Source organism: Chiroxiphia lanceolata, chromosome 5 (genome assembly GCF_009829145.1).
Source record: "Chiroxiphia lanceolata isolate bChiLan1 chromosome 5, bChiLan1.pri, whole genome shotgun sequence".
Lineage (NCBI taxonomy): Eukaryota > Metazoa > Chordata > Aves > Passeriformes > Pipridae > Chiroxiphia > Chiroxiphia lanceolata.
In genome coordinates, this window is record NC_045641.1 from 61942695 (window position 1) to 61964977 (window position 22283).

General features: G+C 37.1%; 1 protein-coding gene across 14 annotated transcripts in view; it reads left to right on the top strand.

The window, feature by feature from the left end:
* Positions 1 to 22283, top strand: part of ERC1 (ELKS/RAB6-interacting/CAST family member 1) — a 289340-nt gene that overhangs the window by 179068 nt on the left and 87989 nt on the right. For all 14 annotated transcript variants that reach the window (XR_004357059.1, XR_004357060.1, XR_004357061.1 and 11 more), the window contains one exon: positions 9563 to 9723. Coding sequence is in view for 11 of the 14 variants with exons in the window: in XM_032687654.1 (XP_032543545.1) it covers positions 9563 to 9723 (161 nt within the window). In the remaining 3 variants the exon portion in view is untranslated. The remainder of the gene's footprint in view (positions 1 to 9562; positions 9724 to 22283) is intronic.

Sequence of the window (22283 nt, forward strand, 5' to 3'; positions counted from 1 at the left end):
TTTGTTTTTGTTTCATTTGTTGCTCTCATTTAGGGTTGCAAAGTAGTCAAAATTTGATGACTTTCAGGAGAATTGGGGACACTGAAGGGATAATTAACCTCTGTGCAAAATATACATTGAGCATTTCTCCATGCAAGTCACCTTTTCATTTAATGAAATGGGAAATACTGATGGAAACCATTATATATAAATTTGGTGCAAATGCTGACTTTAAGATCCTTTTGTCTGGATTTTTATCCCTTTTTATTGTTTAATAGATAAATACCAATTTCACGTTATGCCTTTTATTATAGTCAAGTATTCCAGACAAAGGTCTATCTTGGCATCTCTCTGACTGTTATATTATTTTTTCAAGCACCTACCTCTAGACAGTATTTTATTTACGGTGGCTCAGGAGAAAATCAAATTCTTGCAAATTTGGTTACATTAATGCTTGCTTGAAATTGTAAGACCCAAGCAAATATTTGTGTTAATATTTGTTTAAGCTAGTGCTGTGCTTTTCTCATTTTAAATTTCCTTTCCAGTTGCATTGTTTAACTGTGATCTTAAATGCAAGTGTGATACAATAATACACAGATGAGTGCATTAGAAAAGTTAATTAGGCTTGAACATTAGATTCATAAATTGAAAAATATATACTCTTTTTCTGACATAATTGATTTTTTTCCCCAAAATCCATGAAGTGCAAGAAAAGAAATTGTATTCCTTCCTGTACCTTTCTCCTATACAGAAAAACACAGAAAAATGACAAACTTCAGGTTCATTAAACTGAGGATGCCCTTCTTTTGAAATGTTTCCTACTCACTCAAAAGCTTCCAGACTTTGCTGTACTGCTGTTTACCATTGGATTCCTTCAAACCCTTCACTGAATTTCAGCCTGGTTTCCATGTAGTGGAATTGCTTTTTATTTATTGTGGTTAGGTTCTGCTGTTTACTTTCTGTTAACTACAAGGCTAAAGATTTGCTTCCACGAGTTCATAGAGGTGGAAACTTTCCTGAGCTTGCCAGCAAGACTGTGCTTCTTGAGTTGGCCACGTGTTCAACCTTCACGTGGCAACGCGTGTGCTTTTGTATATTTACGTTCATGATCCTTAATGTCTTTTGGGAAAAGGGTGTTAAAGTTGTATGTGGAATTAGCTTAACGTTTTTCACTCCTTCTAGTGAGTTAATACATCATCCCAGAATTTTTCTCTTTGGAAAATCAATCCATGCTATATAAATTGACAGTCTTTGCTGTGCTATGTAGCGCAGCATTAAATATTTACTTCGAATATTATTCAGTTATGTCTAAACTGTCTGCCATAGTGACATATCCTGGTTAACCTAAAACTGTCTGAAATGCAGCAAAATGGAAATCAGCATAGTCTACAGAGGGCTGGTAAAAAAGTGCTGAGATCCCTGGGCGATTAGTATGACTTCTATCTTAGCAGCAGTCACAGGGTAGATGTAACCTAAGAAAGGGCATGTTAATTTGAAGATGGCCACGTTTAGAGTTGTGGCTGGGGTATCATGGATTATCCATAGTTCTAGAGAACTTTGTTTGGATGTAATAAATTGTGCTAAATGAGTGTGTGCAGAGCTGTGCTTAATGCACTGTATCCTAGTGTCTCTGCCTCTGTAGAGATTTTTAGAAGGTGATCAAAATCCAGATTTTTTTTCAAGATTGCCTGCTGTGATTGCTGCTGTGCTCCCAAAGGGTGGGAGGGACTCATTGCTAGTCACAGAAGATAAACACAAGACAGTTTCCTAAGACCATAGATCAATGTAAAGTGAAACAGGACAGTTTCCTTTGGTATGGTTGTTAGGGTTGAAAAACGTAGTGAAAATGTTTTTTGGATAGTGGTTTCACTTGAGGGAAATGGAGAAATAGAATTGTAACTTGTTACAGTTGTCAGATACCAGTGACTAAAACAGATTTCTTTCCTCAGTAGAAATCAGAATTCAGTTTTCAATTTTTTTTTTCCCAGGTCTGACTCAAATATTTCGTATGTGTTAAGCAGAGACAATTATTGTTTCCTTCTCAAGAGCTCTTGTCCCAGCAGTAGACTGTTGCTTATTTGTATGGGTTATGACCCACATTTAGGAAATGCAACTGTCAAAGCTACCTCCAAACATCCTAACAGAACACAGCTGTGACTTGTGGAGTCCTGAAGTCTGGCAGCTCAGGAGTTTTCTCTGAATCCTGATTCCTCTCGATTCCTCTCTCTTCATACAAAAGCTCAGTACTCCCAGAGTATGAGCAAAAGCACTCAATTGATACTCAAGTAATGCACCCCTTGACAGAGACTCCTTTGTTAATGTTTCTGTGGCTTCTGCAGGAGTAGCATAGTAATGTCAGATACCTGATCAGTCCAGTATTAGTGCTCCTCATTGCCCAGAGCCATCTGTGGAGACAGTAAGAAGCAATACAGAGCATTAACTCCTCTTCATTATCAGATTCTTTTTTTATAATGGAAGTTTTTGTTGAGAGACCAGCTCATGGAAATAAGAGACATCAGCTGCTTAAGTATCTCACTTTCACAGAGATAAGAAAAATTGCATTCATCTGCAGTATCCTGCAGGTTTTCAGACCATAGGCTTTTGTTCTCTCTCTTTATCTTTTCCCTCTCCTTTTTCTCATTTAATATTGTAAGAGCAGAACAGTGGCACCAGTCCTGTTAAGCCACCAAGACACTCTGTTTTATCAGGGATGCTGAATGTACAAAATCCTAACCGTCTAAAAACCAAAGGCACAAAGACTTAAGAAAGCCACATGCTAATATAAAGAAACACAGATTTCATCCCTAAAATTACTGCTGTATATTACAGATGACCAAAAGAACCTGCCATTTATCTGGAGAGCTGATAATCCACCAGCCATTTTCACAGCTTCAACACTCCCTCCCTTCTTTACTGTGAACAAAACAGAACTCCTTCTCCGTGTGCAGTGTGCCACAGTCCTCTACTGCTGTACACAGCTGACCTTGCCAAAAGGGGTTCTGCAAATCTGGCATCCTCTTTGAGATGGGGCTAAATGTGATGTATAGAAACATCTTCATTATTGCACACTATTCTGCTGTGTTTATTTCTGAGTGTCTTTAGATAGGATCTCCAACTAAGGAATTCCAAGTGGTGAAGAAAAAAGAAGTTTTTCACTTGTCTGCACAGGATCTTATGGCAATTTTTGTTAACAGCGACCACACAGAACAAGTGAAGCAGTTATGTAGGGTGTTATGTATAGTGTGGGGAAGAACACTATCTTTCAGGTAAACTGCTTTTCACTTAGTGTATCTTTATAGTGCCTGCAATTACAGAATAAAGAGGGAGGTAAAGGATCTAATCTCCCTATGTATCTGCTTCAGAAGGATTAGTGGTGGTCACATTGTCATGGTGGAGAGAGCAGAAGCCACGATGTATTGTCCTCTCTCCACCCACAGGTATGTGCATACTGTGCACTGGTGGTGAATAAGAGGGGTGTGAACTGAAGCCAGAGCTCCAGCCTGTGTGGTGGGGCAGAGGCATTCTGCTTCACACCCTTCTGCTGCCAGTAGGGCAGAGCTTGCAGCTGCTCTCTTGGTTGAGGACTGTCCTTACCTCACAAATCAGAAATTACATTTTCATGTTGCTGAGGGAGAGGAAGATTTTTCTTGTTATTGTTTACTGATTTCTCTCATTTTTCTTCAATATTTTTAGTTCTCAAAAAGCTATGCCTAACAGCTTTCCCAGTGTCTATAGGAATTTGAATGTTGTTCCCTCAATTCAGAATAGCCAAGAATTTAGTTAAGTGTCTTGGATATAGTCTTTAAGAGTACCTTAAAGCCACCCTACTGCTTTAACGAAAATGGGGCTATGATGAAACTATAATTCATTTCCCTCTTATTTTGTGTAAAGGTTTATTAGCTTGTGATTTAAGCAAACCATCTGGTCCTGCTGGCAGTCCAAGTTATGTCAGACTCAATGCTTTCTCCCTTGTAATATGTTACTTGAGGCAGTTAAATTACATGCTTAAGTCCCAAGTCTGGCCTGTGCTTTTTCCATGTCTTAACATCTGTTCTAGGAAATTTTTCTGGGATCCAAACAAGTTTACGCTGAGCCAGAACTCTTGTCTTTGTCTTTCTTTTCATGTCTATTTCTTTTCATTTTCTGAAATCTAATCAGTAAAACTAAGTAAAAGATAATGCAGAAATTTGCAGTCCCTTTGTCATTTCAGCAATGTACACAACAAAATGAAAAATAGTTTCAAAACTCAGAGGCAGTAGAAAAGTAGGAGACTGTCGTCTGAGACAGTGACACTTTGAGAAATGTTTATTATTTTTTTCAGTCCTTGTAACATTCTTTCTACTGACTTTTAATTGCAAGACTTTTTGTTTTGCTGACCTAGTTAGTTTTGGGCAAAAGTACAGATTTCTAGTACATTTTGTCTTGTAATGCTAATTTCTTTCTTATACAAGAGAGGTCTATGTTTAGAAAGCCAATAATTTTAAATATACAAGTTAGCCTGCTGAGGTGGTTTTGAAATGAAGATCTCTAGTGATTGATTTATACAATGATCGTGGAAAATTACTTGTTTGTGTTGGTATTTGTATCTGTATTCTCTAAAATTGCATCATTTTGTATTCTACATGGAACTTTTGCGACACAATAATGAATATAAACAGCTATCCCATAGCCTGCTATGTCTGTATGTATATTGAAAGAATTAGAATTTCTTTCCTTCAATGAGAAACATAAAAATATGTCTGTTTCCAGGCACGTAATTAAACAATTCCCATATTTTGCTACACCTAAATTGTGATATTTCCAGTTTAGGTGTAGGTTTCTTAGTGAAACAGTCAAATTCCTTTGCCATGCCCTCTGAGAATTTTAATTATGCATTGGTGTGTAATCTTTTGTGCCTAATCAAAAGAAAAAAATTATGAGGAAGGAAAAACAACAAGACTAATAGATGCCTTGGACTATCTGGATGGTTGAAACTTCAGTTTAGAGTAGATGTAGGGAAGAAGTTCTTTACAGTGAGCATGGTGAGATATTGGAATAGATTGCCCTGAGAAGTTGTGGATGTCACATCATTGGAAGTGTTCAAGGTTGGGTTGAATGGGGCTTTGAGCAACCTAATCTAGTGAAAGCCATGGCAGGAGTGTTGGCCTAGGTGGTATTTAAAGGTCTCTTCCAACCCAGACAAAGCATTCTATGAAAAAATGAAAAATAAAAAAGCTATGCAGTCTTTTCTGCAAAGATTGCTGATCTACAGGTGAGGAAAAGCCTTCTCTAACATTAACATAAAGTATCTTTTATATAGTGTACCAGTGATTTGCTGTCTTTTATAAAGGTTATTCAAGCCAATCATATACATATGAACTTTGGGTACATTTATGTCCTGTCACTTGAGACTGGAAACATTTCTTTTGTGGTGTCTGTGAAGGGCATTCTGTAGCCTTTTCCTTATTCTTGGTAAACACGTAGCATATAAACATGGATTGCAGGGGTCACCATTTCAGAACAGATCCTCTGCCTCTTCAGGTGTTTTTTCAAGTGTATAGCATTTTACTCTCTTTTTTTTCTCCATACTGATGATTTTGTCCATTGCCTCTTTGTAGTTGCACTGTACTGATGTAGTGAATTACATTGTATTACCAGCATTCGTGATGCATTTGTTACTTGGATGATGACCCAAAATTGCTCTGCTTCTTTGAGCAGAAAATTAGGCTCCAGAACTATCTTCCTGAGAGGGCTATGGAAGCCTTTTTCGATTTCCTGTGCAGTAGAAAAGATATCTTCAGGTGATCCTTCATCACAGGGGAAAGTTCACAATGGAATGGAAAAAGGTAGCTGCCACTACATTGTAATTTAAACAGACTGAAGTGTTTGGTGATGCTGAGGCTCCACTAACTTGTCTATCTGGTGCCTTAGGTACTGCAGTCTTTGTCAGTAATTATTCCAAGGGCTAATACAGTGATTAGTAGGATTTTCAGACTCAGTAATATTTTGCATATCCAGTCCCTTTCTCAGTTTTGCCGTCTTCTTACTGGCTTTTGGGGAACTTGACCAAGCTCTTTGCAAGTCCTTGGCTTCACATTAGCCAGTGGCCAGAAAAGTTTACTGGAACAACTACATATTTGGAGTTAATGTGGTATCTGTATGTCTGTGCAAAAGCCTGTTTTTTGATTTAGAGTTGCATCAGAGGAGCCTGAAATTACAGTTTGTAGGAACAGGGATGTTAAGATGGTAGATAGGCTTCTGAAAAGGGCTTCATTTTTTTTTGTCATTAGATCCAAATACATGGTAGATAAACTTCTCCTGTTGTATTGATGTTTCTCTTTGTCTTGATTTCATGCTCCCTAAGGAAGGAGATGTAATACTATGTAAAAAAATTGTCCTATCTTGATATTTCCCTTTTCTGCTGCTGTGAATACTGGTCTAATTGACATACTTTGCCCTCTTTCACATAGTTTGTTCAGTCTCCCGGGAGCTCTGTCCTCTAATGGAAACTTATTTCAGCTTGATGTTCTTCCTTAAGGATAAGCTACCACCTGGTTATGTCATGTCACTTAAGGCCCAAAAGCAATAGAAAAATAGTCTCCATTCAAGTTCTCTGCTCAGAATACATGAAGACCTTTCTGGCCTGTCTACAGAGAACTGAATCACAGCTAAGTCATAGATAGTCAAAGATGTACTTTGCTTTATATGCTGTCATTTGAGCAAAGAGAAAAGAGGAGCAAGAGTGCATTCTTCACGCCTTCTGAGATGGAGACTTTCTAGTTATAGCTGGCAGGGCACAAGCTTACCTGCAGTTAAATTGCCAATGTCAGCAGCATGTCTCTGAAAACGTCTCAGCGTGCCCAGAACTCTGGTTTTGGCAAATATTTATTCTTTATTATACAATTAGCTGCTCTCAGGAAAAAAAAATCAAAGGTAGATTTGAAGTTTCTTATATAGGCTAAATTAGATGTGCTTTGCAAGCAGTTTACTTCCAGTGAGTATTCCTGTATCATTTCTCACAGGGCTGCTTACTGGGACATGTACAGACAGGTCTGCACTAAGATTCATAAGCTGCCAAATAAAATGTTTTGTTTTGTAGAAGTTTAATTGAAACAGACCCATGGAATATCTATAACCTGATGAATCTGAACAATGAAGTCTTTACTGTGAATGCAGTCATCACTGTTTTGGTGAACTTTGTCTTTAGTAAATTGTGTGACAAATGGTACTTGCTGGAGAGGATGGAAGGTAATGACAGTTCTGTAAACTAAGTTGTTGGCACGGTTTAAAAGCTCCTTGCATTCCAGCTGTTCCTAATACATGATTAGATCAATTCTCCGTTAGCCTGCAAAAAATAGAGAATACAACCTTAGAATTAAAAGAGTTAGCAAGCAGAGCAACGAGAAAAAGTACCTGCAATAACCACCACTACGAACTACTCCTGCAGAGTTAGCCTTTGTCACCTCTCACTGGGAACCTTGGCCTAGACATTAGTCTCTGGTATCCTTGTGTCTTCTTACTAGCACAGAGTTGTCACCCTACGGATCTACATTGAGCAAAGCAGTCCTTCAGTGTCAGCATCACACACCCTGATGGCTGGGAAGGGAGGGAAGAATGTCAGAAATATTTCAGACCTGATTACAGAGAAGATGCTGCTTCACAGATTATTTTATCTTGGCAGCTGACAAATTGACACAGGCCATTTTGACTGTTGCAGTTGGCTGGGGGCTTGTTGATTTGAGGTGGTTTTCTGTTATAAGCTAAAGGTTTTATAGTTGGCATACCTTTTTCTTCTCAGTTTAAAGGGAAATGTTTATGTGGGTAATTCTGATCCACCCAAAGGAAGCAGAAGCTGATATTCTAGAAGCTGATGCACAAGTACACCTTCACTTCCCCACCACATTGTGACTTTTCTCTTTCTAAGAACCAGTTTCCATCCTAGTAGTATGTTTGCTATTCATTATTTCTGCAGTTCTTCTTTGCATTCTTTTCTAATGTATTTTCTCTATTTCATTTTATGGAGTTTTCTCTTTGTTTTAAAAATTGACTGTTTCTGATCTTGTTTTGCACACTAATAAAACAGGGAAAGCTTGGTTAATATATCCATGGTCACCAGTTTGGATTCTGTGTCACTGAAATTCTCCTTTGGTCTGTTGGTTACTAGGTGAATTTTTCACTGTACATCTTAAATAGTTCTTGATAATCACATATTTTAATTATTTTAATTTTTTTTAGTTTACTGAGCACAAGAAGAATCCTTTTAGCAGCTGCATTTGGTGGAAGTAGATAGGCTTTCTACAGTAAACACTGCACAATGTCTGTGCTAGATTTTTATAAATCTGCTAATTCTGAATTGCAATTTTTCATGCTCTGTCGCTGATTGAGGATGAAAACCAATCTTATTATCCATTTTAGCTCTGCCTTTAGGAGTACAGGATTTATTAAAGTATGTTACATACCTTCCCTCCTCCAGCACTTATATAGCAAATGACGTGCCCAACTCCTTTTATGAAAACATGTAATTAGAAATTGAGCTTAATGTAATTTCAGTGATTCACTTCCAGGATGAATCACAAGTTGCTTGTTATGCAGGGGTATAAAGGCAATGCAATGCTGTGTTGTCATACTAATTTTATATGAATGTTTGATTATGTGCATCAGTAGCATCTGAGCTTCTCCCATTTGAAGCACGTTATAAAACTGTTATGAACACTTGGTTGTGATAGGAAGAGAAAACCTGTTTTGAAGAAGTCAGTGAAAGTAATGTGTTATAAAATCATATAAAATATATAAAATTATAAAAGCACATCCAGATGTTTTTGAATGCTACATGTAATTAGACTTAAGCATTTATGGTGGTTTTGCATGTTTATTAGTGATAAATTTTAGCCGAGACAGAACTTGTTCCAAGTGCAAAACAAAAGTACTGTTCATCTGTGTAAAATCTATGCTAGACTTTACAATCATGTTAATTCTGAATCTTCCCTAATTTGCTGGAGATATCAGCAATGTTCTGCTGTACTTTGCCATCAGCAACTCTTTGAATGTCTTATGTTGCTAAATCACAACATGTGCCTATAAGCATTGTTCAAATGGCATTTTGAGGGAAGTAGCCTTACTTACATCTTCATGGGAACCCAGTCCTCTCCCTATTTTGGAAACAATACCTTTATGCTTAAAGTGCATATGTAGTTTCTCTTTAGGCATCATTTACAATGGAAGTTTTTTATTGTTTTGGTGTATTATCAATGTGTTTCATTTAATACCTTGCCTTTCTGTGGGCCAATTTTAACATATACAGACCATCCTCTTATCCTTAGGGTACGTTTTCTAAAATAGAAACACAGAAGAGTTGAAGATTTCTGTTGTAATAGTAACAGTCCAGTGACCAAACTAATTTAATTCACGGGCTGTAATGTTGCTTCAGTCAAGTACAGACATACTGTCCACAGCACTAGATGATGCTTCCAGCCTACAGAAGTGTTGTGCTGCATACATGCACTGGTAACTTGTGTGCTCCAATTTAGTTGAGACATTTAGTAAATTCCAGCTGATCACATTACACTATTTTTCTCTCCTCCTGTCTGCTCCAAAAATATTTTAGGTAGAAGAGCTGATGATGGCCATGGAAAAGGTTAAGCAGGAGCTGGAGTCAATGAAAGCAAAATTGTCCTCTACACAACAGTCTTTGGCTGAGAAGGAAACCCATTTGACCAACCTACGAGCTGAAAGAAGGAAGCATTTGGAGGAAGTCCTGGAAATGAAGTAAGTGTCTTCTTTCATTATTTGTAGGCATGTTTTATTGATATCTCTGAATTCCTTTCTGATCCCTGGTGTTCTAAAGACAACCACTGCATGAACATGTCTCTGTCTGACTGATCTGTAATCGGTTGAGCCTTCAGAATTTACTTCTGAACATGACTGTCACACTTCCACTAGAGGTCAAAACCATTTCTTCCTTGTGATTGTTCACAGTAGACTACTATTATTTGCACAACAGCATCTTCAGAGGTCCTTCAAACAACTGTTGGGACTCAATTATTTTATTGATGTGTCATCTTGCTTTGAGCAGCCCATAACTAAGGTTAGGTGCAAGTCAGTATAGCAAATGACAAAAAAAATAAGAGGGAAGAGATAAACATAATGTCAGGTGTTTGTAATGGTAAAATCAGACTGCAGAGGTCTGTTCTGCTCAAGTGTTTTTCAAACTAATGTGGATGGTTCATTAACACCGGAATAATTTGAAGCTCTCTATCACTCAGAATTCTCTCATCATCTTTGCATAAGAAGACCTGGATAAAACTGAACTTTGAGGAGGTAGGGAGAAGTGAGGAATTAGACTTCTAAGGCTTAAATACTTCCTAATTTCTGACTGTGCATTATAGATAAATAGTTATCCTTAGTTTAAGGAGACATGAATCCGTTTAGTGCAATGATGGATAGTGCTGCCAGCAGTTCATTAGAAACACTTTCAGTTGTTTAGCCAGCCCTGAAGAGAAGGAACATTTTTATTGGCAGGACCAGCAGTGGTTCCTCCACTGTGGTTTTGTGAGCCATTATTTATTTATTTAACTGTTCTACGCTGGTCTCTTTCCTTTCCTTATTTTTTTTTTTTAATGAAAGGATAGAAAAACAGCTGTTACAAAATGGAAAGAGGTGGCTTAGATCTTGAAATTCTAACTTAGGAGTGCTGTATAAAGTGGGCCAAGCCTCCCCAGCTTCATATTCTGCTACAACAGTCTGATCTAGACCTGGCGTAAGGATGTTGGAAGACTACAGTACTTAAAAGCCACACTTTTTATTTTTAATAAAAAATTTTATTGAGCTATAAATTTGACTGCCTTGAGAGTTGGGGGGGGGGATTGGGGGGTGGGAAGAATAGCTCTTAAGGTGATGTGGGAATCCAAAGCAACTGGAGATGTATCCCATATCCAATCACTTGACAGCATTTTCTTCTGCCAAACTGCTCTGCCAAACCTTCTCATTAAAATATACACGTAGTGTACAGTATATCCTGAAATGTATTTGGAATTGTGTAGATCCTTTAATATAACTACTCACTTCTAAATGATGACCTCTCTTAGCTGTGTAAGTTATTGTTGGAAAGTTGTTGTACTGAAATGTAGTATCAGGAACTGCATGAACTGGTAGATCCATTGTACCTCAGAAGGAAGAAGAATGCTGGAGAGAATGGTAATGCTGTCAGCACATGGAGAGAAAGATGGAAAAAACATTATGTTTGTATAGTTAACTAGCTGAGCGTGTTTTAGTCATAGCTGGTCTGTCTTAAAGTTCTATAAAGCTGCCAAAGGCATCCAAACTTCAAAAACTCACCCTCACCATGAGGCTCTGTTGCAAACAAGTCTCTACTGAGGACTCCCAGTCAATTAAATATCTTATTTTTATATACAGAAACTCCAGTATATTCTTCATTGCCCTGCTTTCCCAGCCTATGCCTTTTATGAAAACCATTCTTGTTTTCTGTTTTCTAGTTTTCCAGAAAGTTTCTCATGTTGTTAAAGTATTTCCTACTATTTCAGCACAAAAAATAACAGTAATTGAATGAGTGGTCAATTTTGTGAAGCAATTAGCTGCTTTTAGTGTTCTTAACAAAAAACAATAGCTATTGTACGGATAGTATTCAAACATACAGTAAAGCAGTTTTATTTCCCAGGTTTTAGGACATGCTTTACTGGGAAAAGTTTGAGGTGCTCAAAAGCAGCACTGATTAAATTTGAGATTTGATAGAGGAGCAGATATAACAGCCTGGGTCCTGCAGTCAGCTAGTGGGGCTGGGGAACAGACAAGAAAAATAGCTTAGGAAATGCAGCTTTAGGATATTCTAGATATGGACTGAAAGAAAGTGTTAAAGCAACAAGGGGACTCCAGAAAGTTACCTTTGGGTTTTGATGGGAAGTTGTTAGATATTATGTTAGTGAAAATATATGTTTAAAATACTATTTCTTAGAGTAGAACTTGTGTTTACTACTGACTCTGTAACCCTGAGAAGATCATTTCACACTCCTTAGGGAATACTGTGGCACTAGAATAGCTCAAGTGTGAATTATTCCAAGCAAGAAATTTCACTCCTTAAAGAAATACTATGTATTTGGAAGCCCTCTTCCTTTAAGTCTAATATTTTCATTTTCCTTTAAAAAAACTTTATTGCAAATAATTATGAGAGAGGTAGATAATGGTCTCTATTTATATCACCAAACCCGATCTACTGTAAAGAAATACCGGGGAACTGCTAGGATTTTTGTTTTGCTATGTTTTCTTTAAGAAGTTTTAATGTTTCCATCATTCACAGCAAATCTTTTAAATTAGGCAGGAATAAAGTGCTGTCTACAGAGAAATCTCTGTTCTTTGTCCCGTAAAAACCTGCTTAGGCTGAACTGAGTTATAAACTGTTGAAAATCACCAGTTTTCCTTTCCTTTTTTTTTTCTCCTGGTGTTGTCAGCAAATTTTGGCAGTGTGTGAAAATAACCGAGCACAAACAGTCTAATCTGAGGCCGAACTCATGCAATTGCCAAATCTGGAGCAGCGGACACTGCAGTTATAGGGAAGGGGAACAGACACTGTGTCTGCATGGAGAGAGGGAATTTTTTTTTTATTTTTTTTTTTTTTTTAATAGACAGGGCTTTTGTTATGGTCAGAAGGACCAGAAGGTTCTTCCTAATCATCTGCTTTAGGATTGAGAAGTCCCAGTTGGAGCATTTCTCACTCTGTTCTTTCAGACCTGGAAAACTGTCCAACAGCCCTTTCCTGAATTATGCCTTCTCTTGCTAATTGCAATTGCTGCTAGCCCTATAATTCAAGGTATGCAGACTTACATAATGTAGTTGGCGCTTCAGAGTTGAATCCTTCATCCTGCTGGCTCGCAACAGAAAGATTATTACTTGTCTGAGAATAATTTACTGTCCTCTTGTTTCTTGAAAAACAATCAAGGATATTACAGATGAATAAATTGTTATAATAGAAAATAATTCATGTTTCAAAACCGAGCTGTCAAAAAACATCGTTTGATTTCTTTTGTGAGTGTACATGAGTGGTTTTCTGAATATTTATCGCAGTAGTTTCTAATTACATGAATTCATCCCACAGATAGTGTTTCGTTTGATACAGAGTGTAGGCGGCGATCAGAGATGAACCAGGCCTGTGTAGCTTAATGAGGCTGTTTATTGTATGCCTCCCTTTTTTCATCTCGGACTTGGAAGGCCTGCTGAGAGCTACAGGAGGGCTACTAATAAAAATAAGATGCCAACCTAGGCAGTGCTATGCAGGAAGACTGTTCACCCATATCTCTGCTACAGTTTTCTTGCCTGATACGACTTAGAAATATCTGGTAGATGGCTGATAAGTCCACGTGTTCGTTTTCTGGCTATCAGATGAGAAAAATACAAACATGCACACTCAAACACTCACAACTGAGATTAAGTCAGTGGAAGCTGAGGTTGTTTATCTTCTGAAAAGTTCATCTCCTCAGCAATAAAGCAGCATTGTCTGGAGGTACGAGTATGAAGTTGAAATTGAAAGTAGTCCAAAAGAAACTGATTAATTGACACAGTTTATTTGCCAGAAAAGTCATTTCAGTTGATCCAAGATGAGGTGTGAAGTAATTTCAAACCCTGAAAACGGTTTAACCAAACAAAAATATTTCAGGTTGCACGCACCCATGGTGAACAGAACCAGAAAAAAAAAGTATCAATGACCATCCAACAATAACTTGTCAGCTCATCAGCAATTGTCTTCTTGGAAATCAAAGAATTTTTTTTTTGTTATTAAAGAGGTTGTGGTTTATGCATATGGTTTAACAACAGTTCTCCAGAGCAGAAGTGATTCCTGGTTGCAGAAGTGCGTGTATGTTCTATAACAACTATGAACAGTTGTCTCTGTGGTTGGAAATCACTGCTTTTCTTGTCAGTGCCACAAAGCAGTAACATGTTAACCTTGCATCTGCAAGGTATGGCTTTCTAGGCCCACCACAAGCTCTTTGTCATACTGAACTGGACTTACAAGGTCTGTGGTCACTTGGTGTATCAGACCATCACGTGATTGCAGCAGTGGTACCAAAACATCTCCTGTAATTACTTTGGGTGAAATTAAATAAGCTGAAGTCCCACAGGGGGCACTCCGTGTCCATAGGATTCACTGTCTGGGGCAGAGCTGAACAAGTGCATCTGCATCAGTCCCTTTTTTTTCTTCTGTTAGCTTAGGTATTTTCTTTTTTTAAATGTCTTGCAGGGCACACAGTGAAAATGAACACACTAATATCCTACTGCCGTTGTTTTGTCCTTTTTAATTTTCAAGCATAAGATATTTAATTACATATGCTTGTTTTAATTCTGTATCATCACCCAGTTAAGTTGTAAAAACTTCAGTTGCACTAGTCTGAAATGTTAAAAATAGTAAATTTCTAATTACTGAACAATACAGACGTCACACTTAAATAATTTGAAATAAACTGACCTTGGAACTGCTGTTAATCTCAAATTCTGACAGAATCCAGTAGGAAAGCTGAAACACAGCATGTAGATATTGTGTGTCTTCTAAGGTTAAAGTTTATTTAAAGACCAGAATTTTTTTTTTTTTTGCTAACTCCTCAGTTTTCACTGTAATGAAACATTAGGCTTTTCATCTTGGTTAACCCTCAAATTTGGTGTCTTCTGCTATTATTTTTTTAATTCAGGTGAAAATGTGAGAGAAAGCGTAATATCCTTTGCACTTTTTTTCTCTTGGCAATTAAGGAATGAAGCCTTTCTGTCAGGAAGGAATTATCCCTTCTGTCCTCCTGCACTGTCAGTGAGCCTTTGAGCACTCTGAGATGAGAGTGTTATGACAGCATTAGAGACAGCCTGACGTTTCATTTTCAGTGCAACTGATAGTAGAGGGCCTGAATCATGGAAATAAGCAGAAAAGTTTAACCCATTTTTGGGCAACAGCCCTAAACTGGTCCATCAAATGATTCACATAGGTGAGAGAACTGTTGAACTTGAATCTTGAAGTTTCACAGAAAGATGAAACTGCAAAGCAAAGACGTGAACCTTTAGCAAAGCCTGTGTAAATAAAGTGCCCCATATGAGCACGCACAGAATTAGGTTGTTGTGGTTTATTCTGATTCTTTAAGTATTGGGAAGTTATATTTATCTATTATAACTGGTTTGTTGTTACTCTTCACCTGCCTTGAAAAACGTTTTCTTCTGTAGCTTTCTCAGATACTAAAACCTTGGCACGATATGTCACAGTCCTGTTCTGTCTTGTGATAAAACCTCCATATCTCATTTTATCTCAAATTCTGTGGTCCCTGAGAACAGTCTTGCAGAGAGAAAGTACTATACTATCTTAATGAGCCATGACAGGCCTGGAAGCAAGACCAACTGCTGAAAAGTACACCAGGTGGTGTTAAAGCAGTTTGCTCCACTCTGTAATTTCTAAGTCTATTGATGTTGTAGGGAGGAGTTGGGAACACGAGGTCCAGTCATTAACTCCTGGATAATTTAGCTACACTATACTCTTGTTTCCATGCCTTTACATAGGAGAATTTTTTTTTTTCTGGATATGTTTTCCAAGGACTGATTTAAGTGTAAGTGATCCCTTTGGTAGCCTAGTTTTCTAGATGGTGAAAGGAAATTAGACCTCTTTCAAGTGAGAATGTGAAAAATATAGTATGTAGACTCAGTGTTAAGAATGCAGAGGTTTTGTCATGTTTTTCTTTTCTTTTAATAGATTGCAATGTTCTCACAGAAATTGCCATGAAAAATATCATCAATAGAGATCTTGGCATATATACCCAGACTACTAAAATGTATGATTTTTTTTTTTAGGCTTACACAATCCTGACACCAGTGAATTAATACCTTTCTTGTCTTTTCTCAGTTTGCTAGTTCCTTACTGCAAACAGTCTTAGAGAGCAGGTGCAGCCTAAGATAAAATTTCTGCATGTTCTTTACTACCCAAAGGGTGTTGGTTTGGGAAAAGTTTGTTTTTACCATAACCTACATGCAGATCATCTTATCTAAAAGAATAAGAAAAATTATGGGTTTTTTCTAGATCTAATTACTCAGATAACCCAATGTTAAACTGGTAGAGGAATAAAGAGCAATGGTTTTATTTTGACTAGTATATAGGACAGTTTGCTTGTAAGATAGCTCTAAGGGCTCTAATATACTGTCTTCTGCTAGCTAATTCTGTATGCCTTTACTTTGTATAACTAAATACACTCAGAAGTTCTGTCAGAAGTAAAACTCGATCTGTTCAAGAAAATCTGTGTATTTTTCCCTTGGAATTATGAATCCTCCAGTCCACATTTCTAGAACAACATTTGACAAAAGTAGATTTCCAGGCCATTTTAATTGTTTGTATATACTTCTGTAGGCAAAAAGCATAAATATGACTGTGATTTTTGTTTTAAAATATGCAGGAGTATTTTGACTCAGGGTTCATAGCAATAGTGCATTGCCTATTGCTGGCTGTTTTCAGCTGCATCAATGATTCCTGTCGCCATCCCTAATCCAGCTATAAGATTCTGGGGCTTCCAGGGGTGTTACTGAGCTAAACCAAATCAGGCACTTTTTACTTTCTGTTAAAGTCAAAAGAACCATGAGTTCCTCAGGGTGCTTTTTCCTCTTTTATGAACGTGAACTGTAAGTAGTAATGCATATAAATCAACTCTGTGAGCACTACATATTTCATTAAATAAAGTCAAGTTGTGGGTTAATAGAAGTTGCAAGTGAAAATATTATGGTATCTCATTGCATATATTGTGGATTTAATGTAGTGTGAACAATAGTAGCTTTGAGCCATTGTAAATCCCATCCGGACATCGTCAACATAGTTCAGAATACAAGGAGGGAAATCTCAAAGGTTAGATGTGCTCATATGGCCACTGCATATGCAAGTCATTCTTTTATTGTTTTTAAAATAACACTGTAGCTTTGCAGGATGTAGGTAAGGCAAAGACTAACTTCAGTCTGTCTTCTGGAGTGGAACAGAAATTCCTCTTTTGAAAGTCAGATCAATTTGCTTTAATTACAGGAATAACCTCTGAAGCAAGTAATTGCTTCCCTGCTATCCTGAAGGACAAGTGGGAGTTGGGTAAGAGAAACTGGAAAAAGTTAGTCAAGTTGTGGCATTCCCTACACTCTTTGTTTTTATACTGTATAGAAATATTAATTTTATCTTTTTTTGTTTTCCACCCTTTCCAAACAATACTTTTGAGTTCTTTTAGGCAAAATAAAAAGCTATCTTCAAGTCTGTGGAATTTATGCGAAAACTCCATAGCGAGAGGATTTGGGACTTGTTGGTTTGGGTTTGTCTGATGATACCTTGTGTGCAGTGCAACTGCTCATATGGAACCAGAGTTAAAAACATGAAAAATGACCAGAATTGTTTACTTAAAAATCCTAAAAGATGACATTAAGCGCTGTAAAAGTGTCTTTCTTTAAGATGCGATGCTGTCATAGCTATTAAGTCACTTCTCCCCAGTTTATGCAGATTATGGGATAAAGAGAACTGTCTTCCTGGTAGCAGGAGCTGGTACATATATAATTGTAGGGAAGACTGAAAAATCATTTGACACAATGTTATATTTGGTGTTCCCCAAAGCCCCTTTTATAGCCCTTCCTCAAGCACTAAATATATGGCTATGGCTTTCTGTAGACCTCTAGCACTTTTTCAGTCCTCTGGCATTTTCCAGCTTTAAAATTGATGTTGAGTTGAAAAACTAGAGGATCACACTAGTTTATTTCCAGTATGTGATCTAGGAATCAAGCTTTGCATATGAGATTAATCTTATTTATATAATTTGTATTTGCTATACAATCTAAGAATCAACTAGTTTGATGATTTAGTTTAATTTCATGAATATAGATTTAAGGCCACTGATACTGTTATGAAGAGATGACAACTGCAAGTAGCTTTGAGTAGCCAGGGATCATCAGCCAACTTGCAGTTACTAGAAAGGGATTGGAGTAAATGGTCAAAAATATTATTCATAAATGCTTAGAAAATAGTTAAGTGTTAACAGAGAACCTAAACTTGTTGAGACTAAGTCATGACAAATCAACCAGGTAATACAGTAGTTTTGATCTCAGGAGGATTTTGTAATTGTCTCACAGAACTGTCTCATCAACACAGTAGGGATTATATTCCGAATTAAATCACTGTAAAGTGAATAAGCAAGTAGCTGGAAAAGAATAATTAGTAATTCCGTATTGAAATGGAAACCTGTGTTACATGATGTTCTTAGAGGTCTCTCCCAGCTCTGCTGCTGTTCAAATTGTCCATAAATGAAGCAGATGGCAAGCCAAAGCCAAAGGGTATCTATTGCCAAAATACTGTGGTGAGTGTTCAGGCATTTTGGAGAACAAGGTGAAAATTCAAAATTATCTCAATAAAGCAAAGAGGGGTTCTAGAGAAGTTTTTACAGACAAACTTATCAAAAATACCTTAAATACAGTTGATCATGCTTTAGGGGTAGTTTAGATGAAGTTGAAGATAGAGAGTGTATTATCTTGCAAGTTTTTGTGATTCTTCAGCACAGGTCATATACTTAATGAATGTCTGTAAGAACCAAAAATGTGTCTTGTAAAAACATATTATATGCTTGAGCTTGTTCTAAGTGTAATGTGGGCTTGTTTCTCTCTTAATACCATCTTTGGCTTGCAGATTCAATTTCTAAAGAGATATTTTTCTTTTCATTTTGAGTATTCTTCATGCAAAGGAAACTTTTTCTTTATTGCAAGAAATAAACATCATTCAATTTGTTGATTCAAAGTAGCTGCAATGTTCTTCTGCCTTTCAAGCCCTCAGTAGGTAGAAAACCTGAAAGGGTTAGGTCTGGTTAGATTATAAAGAATGACAAGGATATCTTCTGATGTGGAAAAAGGCTTTGTGAACTCAGCTAGCTATATTTTCTTCAAAAATAATGCAATTATTAATAGTACTTTGCAGAACTAGTTCTTTTCATTGAAGGATCTTACATTTTAAAGCCTTCTTTTTTATAAAAATTGAGAAATGCTATTGTTGTTCCTCAAAGAAGTAAAGTGAAATGAAAAACATGAAGTGACTCGTTCATCCACGGCCACAGAACTTCAGTGATGTCAGGAATTAAAATCTGAAGATACTGGTTTGTAGATTTTTTGTTGTCTTAACTGAGACACAAATGTTTAATAGGAGATGTTGTGCATGTAAGATACATACTACTTCATTTATTTCTGTCTTCTGTCATGTTCCCATACAGATCCTTTCTACATCCTCATTTTTTTCTTTATAATGCTATGTCTATACCTAAAGTTGAGTATTCATTTCTTATCACTTTAGTGCTGTGATTGGAGAGAACCAGTCTGTTCCTTTTTTCTAAGCTGATCTTTGGATTTGTCTTGCTTGCTAGTCTCACTGTTAGTGAGGACTTTGGTTTTGACTTTGAAAAACTAGATTAATTTAGCCAGGAGATGTTAATTTAGAAGAAAAACAAATACATTTTTGCCCTGCCTTTAAAAATACGAAACTGGCTTTGGACTGCAATTTCATAGGTTTTATGACAAATGAGGCAAGAAATAAGTTGGCAAACCCCCTATGTCCAAAGTACAGTGGTACAGTGTTGTTCTCTAATTCCCAGCCCTGAAGATCTCAGCAAAGGTCACAAATTAGACAAAGTCAAAATTAATCAACTCTACAATCAAAATACTATTATTAAGACTTTCATTTACTACAAAGAAGCAGTTGTGAAAGAGGCACTGGAGCAAGTTCTTTTGTGCAGTAAGGGAAAATCAACAGCAAGGTGTCGAACAGAAAAATGAAACCTTGCAGGTGAGGCTGTCTTTGGAGCCAGAAGAAACCAGCACTTACGCAGAAATGCGAGTAAACTGTTGGAGAATGGAAAAGGTGTTTGGTGCTGAGCTGCAGAGTGTGTCAGTGTGGCATTTGGCCCAAACAGAAGAAGCCTGTGGACTAGAGCAATGCACTGGGGTCATGCACAGCCCCTTTGAGCAATGTCTCACCAAGGCTTCACTCCAGTGCTCTCAACTGCTGCAGCTTTCACCTCCTTTGCAACATGGAGCATGGGAGTAGCTCTTCCTCTGTGTGGGAAGTTGAGAAGTACAGTCAGGGATGCCTAAAGACGCTATAGCTGACAATACCTTTATCTGCAGATTTTGTGCCCTTGTTTTGGGGAGACAGGGTACTCCACATAACTTTGTGACATGTATGGATACATCCCCATTGTCTAAAGTACATAATTTATACAGATACTGAATTTCTTGTTTCATTTTATAGGCAAATATGATCTCAATGCAACTTATATAGAGTTAAGTGTAAGAAATACCTCTTTTGTTACCTGTTTCTGAAACAGAACTTGTAGACCTTTAATGAAACTAATTTTAGAGGGACAGAAATTGCACTGGGCAACCATATGATTTTCATCTCAGCAGTACAAAAGCCATAAAAGCTTTATTCCCATATATGGGAGATGCACTGTCTTTTTTAATAGATCTCTATTCTACTTTCATTTTCTTTTTACTAACTTAAAATAGCAGTGTGGAATTAATATGTAAATTGCATAATAAGTTATGTCTTGTACTTTTTAGTGTACACCTACCTTAGCATAGTTGTGGTTACACATTCTTCTGGTGCAGAAACTCACATGGGTGCAGTGGGCATGAATCACTTGTGTTTTTTTGATCTGCCTAGAGTATAGGTCATTTTTATTTTTTAAATAAATATAATTAATTTTCTGTGGACTCTGATAAGCTCTATAAGTTTCTTAGCAGGTTAGTGATTTAATGAAAATTTGATGTATTTGCAAGGTAGGAATACTTGTTTAAGAGCTGTCAGGTTATAGTCTGAGGTGTGAAATAAAACCCTCAACTCTACTTTCAGAGTTTCTCTACCCCCTGTTCCCACTGCCAAGTCAGTTTTGAAGCAGTTGTGCATAAATCAGCAGACCATCATCAGGAAATGCCTGCCTGGTAAAGGTGGAAAATTTGACTCCTCATGACCAGCAGTCGCAGATTCTCAGTTAAACTTCCATTCCCATCCTCTGAACTGATAAGGTGGGTCTGGAGCACAAACTGTAAAGGGCAAAATCTACCTTTTTCAGTTGTGCTATTCCCAAGGAAATCCTGCAGGTCTTAGAAAAAGTCTTTTTAAAATATTAACTGAAGGAACACAAAAAAAGGTCACATTCCTCTTTGGAATTCATGCACTGCAAATTTTTCTATTTTATGTCTTAGCTGTATGTTTTGATTTGAGGTAAGAGTTGGGATAGCCTAGTGGAAGTATTTCATTACCTAACTTCCAGCTGAGTTGGTGGCAGTCTGCTGGGATTTGGAAATACACACCTACATCTTTAATGAACAAGAGGAGTTTGCTGATCCAGATGGGTTACAATAACTTGTCTCCACATGACCTTAAGATCCTTCTAGGAATAGATTTTTTTTTTTTTAATTATGCAGCCTTCTGTAATTTCAATTTGTACTCTGGTCCTCAGTTCTCATTATAATACTTCACATTACATAACACTTTCCATCTGTGAATGTTAAAGCAGTTACAAACGGCACGCTAATTTTCAAAATATTCCTCTGAAAAAAAATAAGTGTTTATCTTATTTAGGGATAAGGGAAACTCAGCACAGAAAAAATTTAAATGGCATGAAAAAATCATCTGGGTTGTTTGTAGAGGAGTGACTTATAGACCATGCTCAAGTCGTTTAACTGTATCTTGCACTGTAATATAAGAGCTCATTTGCTAGGAAATGAGGTAATTTTTTTTTTTTGGCTATAAATACGGTTTATATTCCATTGCAAATTAATAAAGGGCAGTTATTAAAGTATTGTTTAAAGGGCAATATTAAAATTGATTTTCTTGTTCATGACAGAAAATTGTTTTGAATAGGACAGAGACCAGGAGATACACAATTAGATTCTTTCTCATCTTCTTGGTTTCTCAAGTCTTCATTTTCTTCTGTTTGGTTGGTTTGTCTTCAGAACCTTGATCTCTGCCTACCAGTGATGATCTCTGATTTACCTTTGACTCCAAGAAACATTTTTTAAGACTTCCACCATTCTACACACAGGATATATGTTGGATAAGAAAGGAGCTCGTTTCCAGGTCTGAGACACATGTTGATAACTTTGTTCTTGGTTCTAAGAAGAATAGCACTGTGTTGTCTAAACCTAGGAGTCTATTGCCACTTCTGGTGCACTAGATTATCCCAGTGGGCTTCCAAGTGTCTCTTTCAGAGAGGCATGGATCTTCCATATATTCTGTGTCACACTACTGACCTCCTGTATTTTGTATCCTAGGACAGCTCATGTGGCATTAGATA